At 35.3% G+C, this 19,399-nt stretch overlaps 1 protein-coding gene across 24 annotated transcripts in view; it reads left to right on the forward strand.

Annotated features, from left to right (window-relative positions):
- LOC134838928 (MFS-type transporter SLC18B1-like) overlaps positions 1 to 10,616 on the forward strand; it is a 43,371-nt gene extending 32,755 nt beyond the window's left edge. For 17 of the 24 annotated variants that reach the window (XM_063854260.1, XM_063854272.1, XM_063854268.1 and 14 more), the window contains 3 exons: positions 5,509 to 5,666; positions 5,876 to 6,119; positions 6,504 to 7,097. In XM_063854260.1, the coding sequence (XP_063710330.1) occupies positions 5,509 to 5,666; positions 5,876 to 6,119; positions 6,504 to 6,853 (752 nt within the window). In that variant the 3' untranslated portion in view covers positions 6,854 to 7,097. Of the gene's footprint in view, positions 1 to 5,508; positions 5,667 to 5,875; positions 6,120 to 6,503; positions 7,098 to 7,660 lie in introns of those variants that run through there. The other 7 variants (XR_010162361.1, XR_010162362.1, XM_063854279.1 and 4 more) reach the window with 7 other exon arrangements.
- Positions 10,617 to 19,399: the final 8,783 nt, after the last annotated feature.

Here is a 19,399-nt window from a genome sequence, read left to right on the forward strand (position 1 = left end):
ATCTAAATTAGGATCTTTTGTATTTATCCCAAACTTTAAAAACATAAAGGAAGTTCACAGTAATTATATCCCATAAAAACCATATCAAATCATTGACAAACATACAGATGTAAAATACGAACTAATCGGTTAAAAAAGGAAATCACTCAGCATAGAAAAATCCTCTTATCATTTTATTCAAAAGAGTACGCTTTTCGCGAACTAATACAATTATTTTTTTTACTAGACTCCATTTGTTTAAACACCTCGGGAAATCAGTGATCCCAAAATAACAGCAATTTCAACAACATTACCAATGCCAACAATTGAAACAAAAAAAATCCCAGTAAACCCACTAAAATTACCGCAATTACACAAAGAACGAATCAAAACTTAAAAGACAAAATTTAAAGCCTTAAACTAAAAATAATCGCAGCAACGCCAATCATATTGACTCCAAAACCAGCCAGAAAAGATTTTAAAATTCTATTACTCAATCTAAAATATTTAAAAAGGCAGAAATTCAACAACCATCTGAAAATTATCGTTATCTTCGAACAATCATAAAAGCCAAAATTTCTTCACAAAATTATCACAATTAGAAAAAAAAACAAACAAAAGTTATCTTCAATTTTTCAAAATCATATTCTCTTATTCTTACTTCTCAGAAATAATCATCCAAAAATCAACCAATCAGAATACTTGAAGTTGTCACACTTTTTTGCCGCTACTGTTTTTATTGACTTTAAATTGACCCAGAACTAAAACTCAAACTTTGAGGCATCCAAGTCAAAATAATAAACAATACCTCATATTTGACAACAAAAATAAATATCATACAATTAGTTACACTCAATACACAAATCAACAATTTTGAACCTAATCAGACCCCATAAACCCCTAACAAAAAATAAGTAAACTAGCCTAAAGCTGAAAAATCATAAGATTACAGCCTAAAAAATCTAACCCGCAAAAACCCATAATCATCCAAAAAAAACAAGAATTAGCGAGCTATATCAAAACGTCCAGATTTTCATTCACTAAAACTTCTCCATACACAGCCTATTTGTCAAAAGTCAATGAACAGTCTGATACAATTCTTTAAAAAAAATTCGGAAATTGCTCAATTTAGAGTCAGTTGTTCGAATTTTGAAAAACGCTTCTTGCAAACTTCATAATTTTTTCACTAATAAATTAAAGCTGTTGCACTTTATTGAAGCGATGCTTTAGAGTTTACAATAATCATAAACAAACTTTTCGTTTTCCCAGACAGTTGACAACCTAACCAGGTACAATAATCAAAAATTTTTCTTCCAAACTATTAAAAATCTTCTCAACAAAACAGACCTCCTGATATTTTTTGTAAATTTCCTAACAGTAAAAGCTTCCCACATGTTGACCATCTATACATGTTTTAAGAAAGCTTTAATTGCATTGATCCTAGTAATTATTTCAACTTATCATTTTTGTTGAAAACTACTACCAAGAACATTCATTTTAAAACTTCGTCGAAAACTTCTAAAAAGAAATATCAAAGATGCTGATCCAACCCCTAAAACAGATTCCCCATCTAGCAACCTATCCCAACATCCGAACTAAAACCTCCGTACAACTCCTACTATCTCAATTCAATCAACTCAGTATCTAATGTCTACTAGTATAATATACGTAGAAAACCCATATACCTTTGAAGATAGACAAGCACCCTTAATACAACCATTAACACCAGCTCATCACGACACTCCCTTAAGTGAACCATAGTACAAACCATCCTATAATATCCACCCAACATTACCATTAGGTCTGAATAGAACAAGATAACATAATCCAAACCGAAACCCGAATAATCAAATTGATCGACAAATAATTCATACATGACGAAACAAGAATTTGACAACACCACAAGTTAAATTCAACATACCCTCATCTTCTACATCACCCCCTTTAATCTCTCAAGCAATACACTACAAAATGCACCTTCGCCAGTAAATTTCAATTCACAGCAAAACACACCGATTTTTTCATCAGAATAGTTAGGTTCAACACCTACTTTTGAAAAAATCAAAGAAAACCGTTTAATCCCCCAACCTCTCTACAAGAGCTCCCACTTTGAAAGAACTTTTTTTTTCCAAGTTGATTCAAACCTCGCCGACAATCAAATCGATAGTTCTTCAGAAACAACGTCATAAATTCTACCAGAAACAAATTTCCTACCATCAACACCTTCCATAACAAGTATATCATCTTTAAATATTTTCCCAATAGACCTTCAACGTCATCAAAATAATAGATTTCAATAACTACAAAAAAGCACGACGACTATGTTGAAACACTTCCGCAGCAGCACCTCCTTTTTTGATTATTTTTTAGATATCAGCCGCCGACACAATTGGGCACTAAATTGACTACAGTTCAGACACGATACACTTAAGATATCCAAGATCATAACATCAAAAACTATCTCAGCAGAAATTATAAAAAAAATTTGAAATAGTATTGAAAATTAAATAAACTCACCAATCACCCACTACCACTATCTCAATGTGACATCCTTGCCTCGTCCATTGATTTATTTGCACAGATTTAATTTACAAATACGATAGATTTACAAAAAAGACCATAAATTATACGTCATTTCGTATTCTACTTTCAGAAATATCATACACATTATCTATTAAAATTTTTTTATTAATTAACTCCCTTTACCTCTAATCACATCAGGAACCAAGTAATCACATACACTGGTATTCACTGGAACCACGAAATCAGAAACACCTGTATTCACAAACAGGACCACAGATTTTTTTAGTAAGTCACTTTGATTGCGAAAACATTCAACAAAAAACACTACAACAAGTTACCCAAGGCGAATCAGCACCCCAAGCACACGAAAAAACTTAAGTATTTGCAACCTTTTACTCAAAAACGCGCGCTATAAATCTAACAGGTTATAGGTACACAGGTAATTTTTCTGTAGTAAAATTGAACGATTCTTACATCTTGATCCCGAAGACTGTAAAAAGTAACTAAACGTTGAAAGTTAGTGAAACAAAAAGACATCACTCGAACACTAGTAAATTTTCAAGTTTCCCAGGTTCAGCACATCAACATCAACTTGAACAACATCAAAGCCATATACAACTAGATGAAAAATTTCCCTACCACAGTGCACACGAACAATTAACTTACAATCTTCATGATAATTATCGGATACCCCGCCAATTAATTGACCACTCCATTTGTAAAGCTAGCAGAAAGGACTCAGGATACCAAAAAGTAATTTTCTTTGAATGGAAATCAAAGCCTGAACAAATTCAACTTACACGCCATTTAAAAGGTGATACTAGATTAAATCAAGGATTCGGCTTATCGTGTTAAATTGATCAAGGATATTGCGATCCCACCGCCCGCAACAAGGCAACCAATGTTTGGTTTCCTGAAAACACATGTGCTACCTTTCAATTTGCTAAAATCTAGATAGGATTAAGTTCTACAAAAATTTTTTATCGAATCTATACCTTTTGAACGAGTCAATTTTATTGGAACGAAATAAGCTGAAAATCCCTATAGAAATATACAAAGTGTTGAAAAAAGTTTTCAAGTACATACGGAAACTGAATTAGCATGCAAATTTTGTAAACCACTATTTAGAACTCAATACTCTGAATTACTAGTTGAATATAAAAAAGTTTTTGTTAGGAAAACAGGAAAACTCATAATCCACTAAAAAACTACAAAACAAAACAGAAACGATGAAAAGTCTTACATACCAGTCACACTACAAAGAAATAATGGACGAGTTGATGGAAAACTCCTACTAAGAAATCGTGACAGTACACGCCTACAAGAAGTGCCACTAATGAACAACACATTCTGTGGAGCAATCTATTATGGCACCCATTTCGACATGAAATTTGACTTCACCTTTCGTCGAATTTTTCAAGAAATGTCACCATGAGAGCTTGAAACACTCTATCACTTATGTGAACTAGAAGGAACACAAACATTACAATCACTCGCATTAGCTGTATAAAAAATACCATAAACAGGATACCTACTCTCAGGCATACGCTCACGTTTTATTGATTACGAAGGAAACATCCTTTACTATTATACCTTCACTAAAAATCATCGCTATGTGTTTTCGAAGACAAAAAATAATACCAAAGGATACCTTTATTTTTCAAAAACAAAATTCAATTTGTAGAAACACTATCACGACGTACATATCTTTGGGAGACTATGGCTATCAATTTTTTTGTTTATTCACGTAATTTAATCGCATTTTTGAAGAAAAAATTTGATTTTTTTTTACTTATACAACTTGGTGGACACATACTGTACTTATTGCACAACAGTTGGCTAACCTAGCTATTATTAAGTTCTTGAGGTTATAATAGGGCAGCAATCTTTTTTAGTTTAAAGTTTTCGGTTTTTAGAAGAACAGCTTACATGCATATTTTTACTGTGCCTTGATTTTTTCAAAATCTTTTTAATTATCTCTGACAAAATCAAAAACAGTGTTTTCTATTTTTTTTTCACAAGAGGTACTTTTTATAGCTGGTAACGCATCACCTGGATTAATCATCTTGCCTCAATTTAAATTGGAAGTTTTTCTGAGGCGAATCAGTTTGATGCGTAAGCTACGCGCTGCTAGAGTTAGGAAATTTTGCAGGCGTTAATGATCCAAAATTAGCCCAACAAGCAATTTTCAATCTTGAAAACCCCTAGTGTACAAAAAACAAGAAGCTTATAATATCTTAAAATGACGTGAACAAAATATCGTTTAAAAACCGTCAAGGAACACCCTACTCAGGGTTTTAAACTCTCGACTAACCCTAAAAGATTTATTTCGGGTGGTCAAGAGGTTATATTTCGGGTCGTTCTCCGTTTCTATTGTATATGTCATCGGTTGGTTGACCCTCCCTTAATCTTTTCTGACGGAGTCTACTACGCTAAAAATTGGGTGGTGCACGCCAAAAAAAAACAAGATTCTAAAAATTGAGAGTCTGTGGGCGCCAAGAAGATCACATAGAAAAAAGGGCCGAAAAAAATTAGTTTGATAGATTTTACTGTATTTGAGGGGTTTGATGATTTGATGGTGATGGGAAAAATGATTTAGCCGAAAAAGACACAAATTGACTGAAAATTCGTGTAATATCACCCTTCGCATCGAATCCAAGGCCCAAAACATAAAAGCTCTATTCAGCTCTCAAAACAATTTGGACAATTTTTATAGACGAAATGAGCCCCAAATCTCCTAAATGTAAAAAAACGCATGAAATTTTTTCTCCAATGTCAATATAAAACGCATTTTAAAATTAGCATGATAAAGATAATTTAATGCCAGCAGCCAGGAAAGGTCTGGTAAATCTTATTCACTTGAAAATCAGTTTATAGCTTTCATTGTTAGCTAAGACAGACAAAGTTTGCAAAAAATACGACCAGGCTTGTGAAAGCGTAGTAGCCATAAATCAAACCTTAGTTCGTCCATTATTCTTATTGGTTAAACACGTCCATTTTTTTCAGATTTGAAAGAGATCTCATCCAAAAAAGAGAAGCCAAACAAACTGACAATAGTCGGAGTCATTCTATCGTACCAAATCCAGCTTGCAACTTACCCTAACGTAATCGTTTCAATGACACTGGGACTATTCCGAGTGTTTCTCACACCAATGTTGACAGAGGTAAGGCACGGCGCTTAAGAAGTCGAAAAGTTTTAGTGGAGAAACTAATATAAATTTGGTGTCAAATTAACGTTTTTACACGCTTAAAGTACTCAAAAATTTTAGGTTTCTTCAGCTTTTTAACTTCAGCTTAACATATATTTTATCGAGAAACCTCGGTAAGATACGTTCTCTGTATACTACAAAAGTCTGCCTGTGTTATCTTTCAGGTAGTGAAGGTTGCAGAGAAAAAAATCTGGTGCTTCTTCGTACCCGCTCCAGCTATGGCACTAGTTCTCAGCCCTGTAGTTGGAATTCTAATCACGTGGAAATACAAATGGACCATTTTTCTTCTGTCTCCCATCGTTGGAAGTATTGGCAGTTTCCTCTTCTGTATTGTGACATTTAACTTGTTTCTAGATGGGACGGCTGCTCAACTAGTAATGGTTGCAGGTGACATTCGAAAAGCACACAGTTTAGAAACTTTAGAGCTCTCCTGATACCCCCAAAATGACCATATTTGGCAAACTATTTTAGGCTACGGCCAGATTTTCTGGAATGTTGCTGGAATGTTTTGACCAAATAATCTCCTCAAAATTATTTTATATCGTTTTGTGCAGAAATAGATGCCGTAAAATAATACAAAGGGAGGCCCTTTTAAAAAATTCGGCTGCCTAAAATGGAAAAGGTCGCCCCACCCCCACCTAACACTTCCGGCGCACTAAAACTCAAGTTCTCTTTTTGCATTTTTGGTGAGCAAATACACAAAATAATTGGGTTTGCCAAAACGGCAAAATTTTGTTACAAAGATTTATCTTAATTGATGAAATTAACTGTTTGCTATTTTTGACACATCAGGATTGGTTTGTTTCGGGTTCAGTTTCAGCGCAAGCTGGGTTGTCAGTTGTGTCATAAGCGACGAAATTTTCGAAGCCTTCTCTCCGAACGACGCGAAAAAAGAATACAGAATTCTAATGTCAACCTGGAATAGCAACATTTGCTACATGGGGGGACGATGTATTGGAAACGCACTGGTCGGGGGAGTACTCTTTGATCTGACTGGATTCAAAGGGGTCATTTTGATCCAATTATTTTTGTATCTTTCATCGGTCTTAGCCGCTCTATCGACTTACTACCAGTTTCGAAAGAAGACTAAAGCCAGCAGAGTACTTGTTTCAGTGACACCTGGTGGCAATACACAACTTTAAGTTTCGAACTGCATTGACCACTCAGAAAAATAGTAAATGCCAAATTGGGTGCATTTTTTACCAGACCGACCTTTCACCAGACCACAATGCAATAATTTCATTGAAATAAGTTTAAATTAGTAGAAGTTTTCAAAAGGAATTATTTGCAAAACTTTCGGTAAATAATTGTCTTTAACCAAACTAAACGGCAAAAATACATCTGTCAATCAGTTTTGTTTATCGAGTCCTGTAAAATGGGTATTTTCTCCTGGGCGAAAGGCTCATGGGCGGCGGGCCGAAAATAAAAACAGTCGAAAGTCAGTTTTAAAATGAATCAATTTCCATTCAATGAGAAGGCTTAATTTGTTTCAATTTGCCGGCGGTCAGTGACAATTTAAAATTTTTGCATGTTTCTGCCGTTTTATATTCGGTAAAATTTAATATTAATTTTTACCTTCCTTGAGATTTTCACGCTTTTAAAATACTGAAATCTGATTGGCTGATTTTTGTTTTGACGCATTCTGTCTTTTGCCTATGGGAGATTCCACCTGGTAAAAGGTCCATGTTTCAACTTTTCTGGTAAAAGGTCGGTCTGGTAAAAAGTCAGTCCACCAAATTGTTATCAATATCGGTGACCATGAGCCGTTTTATCGGTCAAAAGCTATTGCGTTTTAGGTTTATTATTTTTTCGGGAATTGTTCTGACGTGTGGAAGTCAGTAAGAAGATGAAATTCGACGTCAAAATGAGCAGTTTTAGATTGATTAACTTCATTCAGATTCGTTGACCAAAAACATATTTTCAACATTTTGGCATTAACTATAACAAAGCTGCTCGTATCAGACCAAAGCCTTAAAAGTTCCGATTGCCTATTCATTAGTCTCGAATAATTTTTGGAAATAGAAGGATTGACAATTTATGAATTTTTGGCTGATACTATTGAAGCGTTAGTTTGTGAGTCGTTTATGGAATTAATAAGACAAATTAGCTAATTCAATTCAATTTGGAACTATTATTAGTGCGGTTAATTTGCCACCCATAAATATGCTGCGATCGATGCCCACACGCATTCAATTTTTCTAAAATTGGTCTGAGTATTAAAAAACCACCCCAGGCATATATATTCCTCACTTTTTTTGAAAATTGGATCGAAAATGGTCTATTTAAGTCAATGTTAATTACAATTGTACGTAGTTAAAAAATATATCAAATTATTTGTGGTGGCCTCACATGCATAAGGATATCGTCAACCTGGCCGAGGAGTCTAGAAGCTGCACTCGCTATGGTGAGAACGCTAAATATATAATTCCGAAAATTTCGTCAAAACCGCTGCCACTGCTGATGCAGCCAGGTCAAGAATTGCAATTAGATTATGCGAGACCACTTGAAGATCATAAGGGTAAGAAGATATACTTACTGGTTACTATTGATAAATACTCTAAGTTTCCGTCGGTTAAAGTCACGAAGTCTACTGGGGGAAAATCAACAATAAAATTTCTACGCACAAACATATACACACACGGAAAACCGGAGTAAATGAAAACGGATCAATTTTCCAGATTCAAAGGAAAAGCGATGAAAAACTTTTGTGCCGAAAACAAAATTGAACAAAAATTCTGTCTGGTGGGAGATCACCGAGGGTGTGGTCTGGTAGAAAGAACAATACATACAATTAAACGAAGACTCGGTGTCATGCTTTTAGATGAAAACGTCTTGTCAATCAAGCTTTGCCTAAGTACAATAGTTAGGGATCTAAGGTTGAATAAACAAAAAACAGTCAAACGGTCCCCATTTGAAGCACACTTCGGAAGATTATTGAAAAATGAATTTAAAATTTTAAGAGATAGATTCATCAATGAGTCTGGTCGTTTAGATAAAGTGCATCTGGAACGATCTACACTTGCAGCTTCCCAACTGAAAAGAAGAATTGATCAATCGAGAGACATTGTGAAAATCGTCAGGAAAAGGCAGAACAGCCGGGACGTAAGCCCACTGTTTCAACCTAATTCATTCGCTGCCAGAGAACGAGAACGAGCGAAAGAACTGAAACAGTTATTAGAGGCAAACGCACGATGGAACGCCACAAGGAGAGATACGTCGGCCAACAATTTGAGAAGAATAGTGGATGAGAATAGTACAAAAAATCCGGAGCTCAGAAAGGAGTTATTGTACCCATGGGAGAAAAGATTCATAGAGGACAAGCCGAACCGCGACACTGGACCCATGTCAAGCAATTTTCTCCGAAAACACGAACAAAAAAAGAGTGGCAAGGCCCTGACAATCCCGCTCAAAGGAAAATTAATTGCCGAAACACCATCGACCGTGGAAACAGCTGCAGGTGCAGTATACATAAAAATAGACATAGCTAAGTCGAAAGTATCTGTAGCACCTGCAGTGAAAGGATCAGATCAGAAAAGGAGCCCAACGGGGGAGGAACCGAGAAGTAAGCTGCAGAAAACAGCAAGAGAAGATGAAGAGGTGGAAAGTGAGTCAAATGACGAGGACGCTAACCCAAATCAGCGGGAGTACCGTACGGTTCTGAATGAAGACAGCACTGCTAAAGATTTCAGAGTAGTCCAACGATAGTAACCTCAAGCGACACAGAGGCGGGGGTGGCCTGAATTTGGCCGTCAAAAAGGCAAAGCCGAACAATGCAGGACCTCCATCGCACAATAAAAAAGGCGGTGTAGCCAAGCTCACAGCGCAAGAGAAAAATAAAAGCTGCAAAAGCAGTAAACACGGAATCGAAGGATGACAAAGCCGACAAAGATACACCAAAATCGTCGACTCCAAAGAAAACCGCGGACGGTACTAAACGCATCACTAGGCAAACAAACGAGAAAAAAATCTTGGATACGTTCCAGAATAAAGATATGACACCGGGAGAATGGGATGAATTAGCGGAACAAGTGATGACTAGAGGTGTCCAGAAAGAAGCGGAACAAATCCTCACAATAAAGGCGGATACGATCGTTGAGTTTCCTCCACCAGGTTTCTCGGATAATTCGGATCAGGAGGAAGATCAAACTGTAGTGGGGTGAAGTGGCCGACAGATAAAAAATTAGGGGCCGAATCGGTACGGAAGCCCAGTGTCACACTCAGTAAAGCTAAATTGTTGTGAGGATGATATTTTTGATTTGAACATGGCAGCTCTCGAAGCATACCGGACAAGATTGGCGATTTTCGAAACGGATACCGGAAAAACGACAGAATCAAAATCTGGATTATTGAAACGCCATTATTTAAACGAAGATTCGGTCAAGCGTCGCTGGACATTTCCAAATCATGGAATGCCGCGCGGAAATTTCCGTTGCAGTTCGAGTCAGAAAAGAAACAAAGAGAGAAGAAACGAGCAAACCTAAAACAAAACATTAAACTGTGCATTAAAACTCATATTGTATTTAAAATTTTATATGGTACTATATAAAATTTTATTGCCTTCGGGGGAATGTGGTACTGTGTAGTACTGCTGCCACAGTAACCTTGGAAAGGTAGATTATTATTGTTTGTTTTTGTTGCTATTATGTACTCGAGGCTATTCTAGCAGGCCTACCTAAACGGTCACTTGAGTGTTCACTTATCTGTCAGAGAGTGAACAACTAGACCTCTGTATAAAAGAGTAACAGCAATGAGTCTAAGCTAAAGATATCAGTCTTTCTGATTTCATTTACTTATCAAGGACAAAGTATTAGTTATCACAAGTTTTGAAAAGACAACTTTAATTTCTTCTGCGAAAATAAAATTAATTTCGCCAACGAACCCTGGCCAGCTTTTATGCTAAATGATATTTTTTTGAATGAATCATTATATATTTCTCAGCAGATTGAGACGACTGAAAACTGCGTACCAGGGAACTGGTAAAATGACAGGGAAGTTGACAAGACGAACATTGACCATATGCTAATTTTTGAAAGCGTGCTCCGCTTCATTTCGCTTCCAGGGACTTCATAAACAGAATATGATCCATGAGATCTGACTGCTCTTTCTCGAGATGTCTACCAATGCAAGCGAAAACACGTATACTTTGTAATTTGGTTTCCGTCCTTTAACGCCCAATTTGATCCTTATTAACTTGCCTAAAGTTTATCAATTTTTTGAGCCAATTTGTTGCGTCTTCGTGGGTTGAACAAAATTAGAGAAACAAATATAAGTTACTTTAACAGATCCGAATTTGATCAGCAATCTGCGAACCAAGCTCACGCAATAAAAACTTATCCCAAATTTTCGAATTTGAACTAAATTCATTTTTTCCTTCGCAGTATTTGTGATGAAATTAAATTTATTATCAGAGATAAAAATTTATGAGTTTTTGCCTCTAACCTTTAACTTTGCCTGTCAACTTTCAAATATATCTCGTAGTATATTAGTAATATTTTGGGTTCCTGATTTGCCGCCCGCTCACCCGCAATTCGGTCGCGGATTAAGGAGGTAGCCGGGAGGGGTGGACGCTCATAGGGTCCCCACTTTTCTTCTATTTGAAAACATCCATTTTAGGTTGACCGGCCCTGAATATTTTCGAAAGCGCTTTGGAGCCAATATATATTAAATTTGAGGGATGAGTCAAAGCTGTCCATTTATTGGTCGAAGTTGTCCAAAAAATCGTAGAAACTCTTTTTTTGTCCCGTTTATTTTTCAAAAACTTAATTGCGGCCCAGAATATTTTGTCCAAATCGGGTCTTTGTAGTGATTTGAGAGAGCTCGGAAAACCAATTCGGTTGACCTAAAATCAAAAAGTTCGACAAAATTTTCAAAAGTTTTCTGAAGATATGCCCCTCCCCCTCGAGAAATTTCTTAGAGCTGCCTCTGCATAGGGCACTTGCAGCATCAAATGATGCTGAAGTTTTTGTTATTATCCAGGTGTTTAATTATTTGATATATCCTTTTTTTTTCAGATTCAATTCAGAGTATGAAATGGTTAATAATGACCTAATGATTCCTCAACTGTTAAAAGATTTTTATTGCTCTCAGTTTGATAGTTTATTCAAAAAATTGCGTTTTTAAAAATGATTTCGTATTTCAGGGGCGGGTCGAGGATTTTCTCGAGGGGATTCCAAAAAACAAATAGAAAATTTTGTCGACCTTTTTTTTTAGGTCGAATAAATTTCTTTTCCGAGCTCTCCCAGAGCGCTAAAAAGACCCTGTTTTGTTTAATTTTCTACGCCGCAGGCAAAATTTTGAAAAAACGGGCAAAAAAGGCGCTTTTAAGCACTTTTTGGAAAATTTTGACCAAAAATTCACGTTTTTTCCGTGAGGCGACAATTCGTAGCAGGCGAAGATTCGAACCAGGCGACAATTCGTATCAAGCGACGATTCGGAAATTTTTGAAGGTCGACACTTAGCAGCACTTAATTTCTGATGGGGAAGGATTAAAACTAGCGTTCGAATTATTGATTGCAATTGTTAGGGGGGATTATTTTTTTGATTCTCATTTGTTATTTACATCGAAATATTGAGGTGGGGGACGGAAACCCTTAGTTATGCATTGGTTTATCAACGTTTTGAATTGATGTAATCTTGGTTATCATAAAAACAGTAATTGAAACTATTCTCAATATAAGCATGGACTTTCTCACAATGATTGTGAACATTCTTCCTCAATTGTTGTTGAAATTAAATCGCTTATCTATCAATTCGATCCATATAAACTCGTCCATCAATGCCTCTAGAATACTCCATCAGTGAACTCGCCAAGCAGCAACTTCTCCTGGAGTGAGAAAATTAATACCCAGTTCGACACAGCAATGTTACTGACCAGACTACATGGCGATGCTGTAAACTTCTTTGCAAATCGTCCGTTATAATTTTTTTGATTTTTGCACGTGCATGTACCGGATTATTAAAAAATTAAATATTAGGTTCAAATTTGGATTAAATAAAGCTTAAAAAAGCATGAATAGAGGGCGTGCACTTCAGTGGGGGCTAGAAGGATTGTTTTTTAGTGAGGATTAGAAGGATTGTTTTTTCGTGCGTTATAGTTTTTTGATTTTTGCACGTGCATGTACCGGTTTATTAAAAAGTTAAATATTTGTTTCCGTTTTGGATTAAATAAAGCTTAAACAAGCATGAATAGAGGGCGTGCACTTCAGTGGGGACTAGAAGGATTGCTTTTATCCAAAACAAAAATACTGTTAAGCAGACCTTATTTTTCTAAGCATGCCGTTATTTTTCTGGGGAGAAAAATTCGAACTTAACCCCAAATGCAAAAAAAAAACGTTTTTAAGAGTCAATTGTGCTATCAAAGAGAAATCCAAAGTCACTTTGGAACCGCTTTTGGCTATTTATGCAGATTACTGGTGACGCCTCAATGGGAACGGTGGCAAATTTCCCAAAATTTAAATCGATAGCCCGAACGGTTCAGTGACAAAAAGTCCTCTAATCAGCGCATGTTATTCTAAAAGACATTGCGATACCAATTCAGCTCACGCCCTCAGTCAGGAGAGATAAAATTCTACGGAAGAATATTTAGATGTCTTGGAGAGCAACACAACTTGACATTCTGATGGAATTTTTAAATCTCGCTCTTCTATCAAGTATTCACCATACACGCTGTAGTAAAAGAACAAAAAGTTTCAATGGTATACTTTCTTTTGACACCAAAAACAGAAGAGCGCTATCTGCGAGCTTTTGAAGAACTGGTACAATTAAACCCCTGCTTAGACCCTGCAAAATTTTCCTTGGTTTCAAAAAAAACCTCGATCAATGACTTTCATTCAGCCCTCCCATGTGCCATTATCAAAGACTGCTTTTTAACTTTTCGCGCAAGCTAATTGGAAAGATATTCAGGAGCTCAGCTTGGCTCCTTTTTATAGATCCAACTAAACACTGCGAATGAAATCATTCGTTGCGCTGGCACTTATCCCTCAAGGGAATTTGGAGCTGAGTTTCAAACACCTGAACAATCATTTGGGCAAAACCTCTCAAATCATTCCATATGTGGAATATTTTGAAAAGATATCAATTGATCCAATATCTCGCACAAAACGTCAATCAGCGTCCTTCCCTCCAGATCTCTGGAATCAGTTATGTGCGCGCGAGATCTAAAGTAAAAGACGAACAATTAGGTGGAAAGCTGGCCTCGTGATTTCCATGTGAAATTGGGCTGTACACATTCAACTATCCACAAGTTCATTGAATTTTATTCGGCGAGAACAAAGCTTAGCTGCGTATAAGCTAGTGAGAATAAGATCCGAGAGAAGGCATCAAAGACAGCGAAATACGAAAGAGCGCAGTTAAGATTGTTTGAGATATTGAAAAACTATTAGAATAATCGAATCAGTAAAATACTACAGGGACTAGCATTTAACTTTGATTTCTGATTTCTTTAATTCCTTTTACGTTAATTAAGCTTTTGATTGTTCAACATCAAACAAAACATTGATACGAATTGTCGCTTGATCTTAATCGTCATTTGTTGCGAAAAGTCGCCTTTTAAAAAATTACGAATTGCCGGCTGTTACGAATCGTTGCTTGTTACGAATTGTCGCCCAATCATTTTTTCGGCTCGCTACCCCTCAAAATTAGTATATATTGGGTCTAAAAATTTAAAGGTCCTTCACCAAAAAATGGATATCTCAAAATAGTACAAAGGGGGGACTCTTTGGTTTGGCAAGGGGTCGAATTCCTAAAGGGTGGGCGTCCGCAACCCCCTTCCCCTCTCTTTCCCCCCTAAATCCGCCACTGCCGTGTTTGACAACAAACGGCTATTAACTTGAAGTTCAATATCCATCTCAACTTCAGTGTTTTAGAAAGTTTCAGAAACAATTTTTCTTAGAAGCTTTGATTGAGTCAGCGCAACCGGTCACTGAAGGGAATTCATCGATCTATGACTAAGCACCTGTTCAATAGTAACAGTCTAGAAAAAATTAACTGCTACGGATTTAAAGACGTGACTGGCTCCCATTTTCTCCCCTTACTCGCCCGTTTTCTCTGCAAGGATTGGACCGAAATAAATATTTGGGACCTCGTCTTGCAGACGATGGTTACTTTTCCGGACTCCCTCCTCCCACCCCACGTCACATAAGTATCGATTTCATAGTGTAACGAGTGGTTTTACAAACTTGAGTATGAAGACTAAATATGTTTGTCATGGCCTAATCAGTCCGTATGCCAAATAACATTCCGACAATGTGAACAGAAAAATTACTCCAAAAAGTTTGCAGGTGGGGGGAGGCAAAAGAGCCCTTTTCCGTATGCAAATATCCAACAGTTTGATTCAACCAATCAAGAGATGTTCAGTAAAAAAAATATTCAATACACGATGCTTGAGAAATATATAATGCTCAAAAAAAATTTGAATCTTTTCGCATTTTAGCCTTGTTTTTTTTAGCTCAGCAATTACCTGCAATTATATGCAATTTTAAAAAAGAAGTCTTTTTATATCTTGACTTTCAAGTTAATTTTTGGCAACTTATCAAATGTAGTAGATAAGCAACAGTTGCATATTACATCTTTAAGTTTTGTGATTAAATCGAGACACGCAGTGTCGAGAATTGAATAAGTTTCGAGCTGCAATGAGAATTATTACATATCTGATGAGACGCACATGTGGAAAACGCGAAAAAAACTTACAACACACACTTATAAACATTTTCCGCTAACACATAGCTTTTATTTTTTTATTTCGTTTGTTGTATTGTTCTAAAAAGATATTAGTCTTCCAAATGTTGCACTAGTACTTCATATTTTGCACTAAGGTTTTAAATATTGCACTAAAATTTGAAAAAATGCACAATTGTTTCAAAATTCTTCTAATTTTGTCAAATATGGTAACAAAATACTGCACACATGTTTCATTGGATAAATGCTCTCTTTATAATCATGTTTCAGTTTTATTCAGTAAAACTTGTTAATTGATAGTTGCTAGTTGATCATTGGGTATTATTTACTGCTGTATTCTACATCACAATGCCCTATCAAAAGTGATTCAGTGTAATTTAAAAAAGTAAAATGCTACTAAGTTGAGTTTGACAATTATCTAATTGCATCCTTAAAAAATTCATTCAAAGTGAATTTAAAAAGCTGCAAAGTGAAATGAAAATGAAACAAGGATAGCCGGTTACTAGGCAAGTAGCACAGAACTTTCCGACTATAGACTTAAAAAATTACAACAAAATTACAACAAGCTAGCGTCGTTTTTTCGGCGTGGTGTGATAAAAAACAATCTGAACGAAAAAGTAGAGCTGAGTCATTTTCGTCAGTCATAGTAAATTATAAAAACTGGTAAAAATTTTTAGAAGAAAAGGGAAAAGAAAAACAAAAAAATAAAGAAAAACTGAAAAAGTTTTTTTAGTGTTTCAAAATTTTGGTTCCCAAGTTTTTTGAAATTTTTGAAATTTTTTGGTTCCTAAGATGCCGCTAAAGACTCAAGAAACTAACTTTGTTTGAGTAAAAATAAATTTGCAAAGCTTAAATTAAGCAGAAATAAGCTAATGTTAGCCTGACTACTCGCTCAAAATTAGATGAAAAATTTAAATTTCAAACCGGTTTTTCTCGACACCGGAAACTTTTTTGTAATTTTTCAATGTCGGTCGAATCACGACTGAAAGGGCTTTAAGGTTATATATATCTTTCAACCTGGTCAGATGATTGTTTGTGGTGCCTGATTTTGCGTGGAAAACGAAAAGAAAAAGAAAACAAGGATAGCCGGTTACTGTGCAACTAGCACAGAATGTTCCGACCATAGTCTTTAGAAAATTACGGTTTAGAAAGTTTTTTTTTCCAAATTAGTGTAGTTTTTTCTGTTCTGTCTGAAATAAGGCATATTAGACAGTAATAGTAATATAGGCAACTTGAACGAGAAATTTTGTAGATAAATTACTGGAAAACCTTAAACAGGAACTTAAAAAATTGTTCAAATTTTTTGCAGAAAATTTTTCATTTTTTTTGAAAGTTTGGTTCCCAAAATGAAGCTGAAAACCTTCAAAAATTAGTTTTACTTGCTGAAAATTCTGTTTTAAGGTATTAAATTTGGCATAATTCAGCATTTTTAAGCCTGCTCGCTTGCTTCATTTGCTCAAATGAAGACGAAACTTCAAACCATTTTGTTTTTCTCAACAAGGAGAATTTTTTTGAAAACTTTTTAATGTCTTTCAAATCACAAGGAAAAGGGCTTTCATATGACATAATCAACCCAGTCCGATCAATAATTATGGCACCTGATTTTGCGAAGAAAACAAAAAGCAAAAAAAAACTAAAACACACAGGAATAAAATTTCCTCCACATTGGTCGGAACAATGGTAAAATTTTCAATGGTCGGAACAAAAAAAGAAAAAAAAATAACACACCCTAATACAAAGTTCCTTCCCATTTAAAATGGTTGGAACGACAGTTGAGCCGATGAAGTTATTAGTTATGTGTCTACCATAAAAGGAAAAAAACTGCTAAGAAAACGTAAAGTTATGTAGACCATATCGTGCCAACAATGTAATTAATATCTGTTATTATGCAAAAATTAGGTTATTGTCCAGATTCTTAGGAAGATTTGCGGAATAAACAATCACACAACTGCAAAAAAAAATTTCAATTATACATACTAACAATACTGCTCGTACCTGAATGTTCCGACTGCTTTTTAAGGTTTATTGGGCAGTGGTAAATAAAAAATTAAATATAATATAAAAAAATGCAAATTTTTTCATCTAAAACTTGAAAATTTATACAAAAATCATCCCCTCACACGCCAAAGTACAAAAGGATAAGTTTTGCTCATTGCAACAAATCAATTATGGCAAATATGTTCTTTCAACCTTTTTGGAACGATTTCTAAGACGGATTGAATATCCGCTTATGCGTTAATAGCGCGAACTATATCGCGCGTTAATTGTCCCAAGTTGGCTAAAATGGCAATTTTAAACCCCCATAACTTAACAAAAAAAGATCACAAGTAAAACATCTTTCCAAACTTAAGCTCAAGACAACATTATTTTTTGAATGATGTCAAAAAGTTTGGTCAAAAATGTCTAAAAAACAGTTTCGATCACCCGAAGGGTAGACAATATTTTCAAACCCCCTTTTAAATGGGTTTGAATTCGAGAAGGAAAAAAATTAAAAAAGCGTCTTAGTGTCATAAAAAACCGTTCTGATGCGAACTCTAACTGCTGCAGTTTTGTATCAATTGCCCCTTGCTAAAAAATAGCAAAAAAAAATATTAAAAAGTGATAAAATTCATTTGACGTTTTTTTTTGATATAATCAATTTTTTCTCATTTTTTTTCAATTTTTTTGCGTTTTTTTCCTCAAAAAGCGAGGTCGTAAAAATTAGGAGGGGGCTACAGTCTGGGTGGAGTATAGCCCGATTTTCTTTCTTGGTATGATAACATTAATTAACTTCTGATACCAAGAGTGCTTCTTATTTCCATTGGGGTGCTTTTTAGTTCCATGGTGATGATTCTCAACTCCAAGGAGGTACTTCTCAATTCCACTGAAATGCTTCTCAGCCCATTGAGGTGCTTCTCAATTCCGTTGTAGTGCTTCTAAAAGAGTTTTCAATTATACTAATAAGAAAGTAGGCTCGCAAAACGGCATTTAGAACTGGCGATTTTCAATTAGCTCTTTTAGTCCATCAAGTAGAAAAAAAAAGCAGTTTCGATCACCCGAAGACTAGGAAACATTTTAAAAGCCCTCTTTTAATCTGTGTTCGAGTTCGAGAAGGAAAAAACTTAGAGAAAATTGTCTTTGTATCAAGAAAAATTTGTCTGATGTTAACTCTAAAAAAAACTCTTGCAGTTTCTTATCAATTGCCCTTTTTTTAATAAAAATAGCAACAAATTTTTGAAAAATGATTAAATCATCTAGCTCTTTTTTGATAATAGCAATTCTAATAGATTTTTTGTTTCAATTTTTCTGCGTTTTTTTCTTTTCGAGGTCAGAATAGTTTTTCTACTTGCACAGCATTCAGCTATCTCTGTTTAAATTTTTTGAATCAAACAACATTTCAATTCTTGAATGCTTCTTCTGTAGGTTACCTCAATTAGCAATAATTTTTATGTATCCCGAGTTCAGTTTTCAAAATTAAGTTTTTTCTGAAGCTCTTTTTACATTGAAACCGCGTATTTTATTAGTTATTCTAGCCTGCTACAAAAGTTATGTTATTTTATGGGTATCATGAGGGTCTCAATTAACTTCTGATACCAAAGCATAATGCTTAGTCTGACAGCTCAAAAATGTGAGGTGCTTCTCATTTTCAAGGATGGGCTTTTCAGTTCTAAGGTGATGATTCTCAGTCCCAATGAGTTTCTTCTCAATTTCGCTGAAATATTTCTCAACCCATTGAGGTGCTTCTCAATTCAGTAGTGGTGCTCACCATTTCGATTGAGGTGTTTCTAAGTTCCCTTGAGCTGCTTCTCATTTCAATTGAGATGATTTTCAGTTCTATGGTGATGATTCGCAGTTCCAATGAGATACTTCTAATTTCCACAGAAATGATTCTCAAACCATTGAGTTGATTCTCATTTCCGTCGTGGTGCTTCTCATTTTCATTGACGTTATTTTCAGTATCGGTTGGTGCTTCTAAATTTCAATTCTTGAATGCTTCTTCTGTAGGTTACCTCAATTAGCAATAATTTTTATGT

The sequence above is a fragment of the Symsagittifera roscoffensis genome, chromosome 2 (genome assembly GCF_963678635.1).
Source record: "Symsagittifera roscoffensis chromosome 2, txSymRosc1.1, whole genome shotgun sequence".
NCBI lineage: Eukaryota > Metazoa > Xenacoelomorpha > Acoela > Convolutidae > Symsagittifera > Symsagittifera roscoffensis.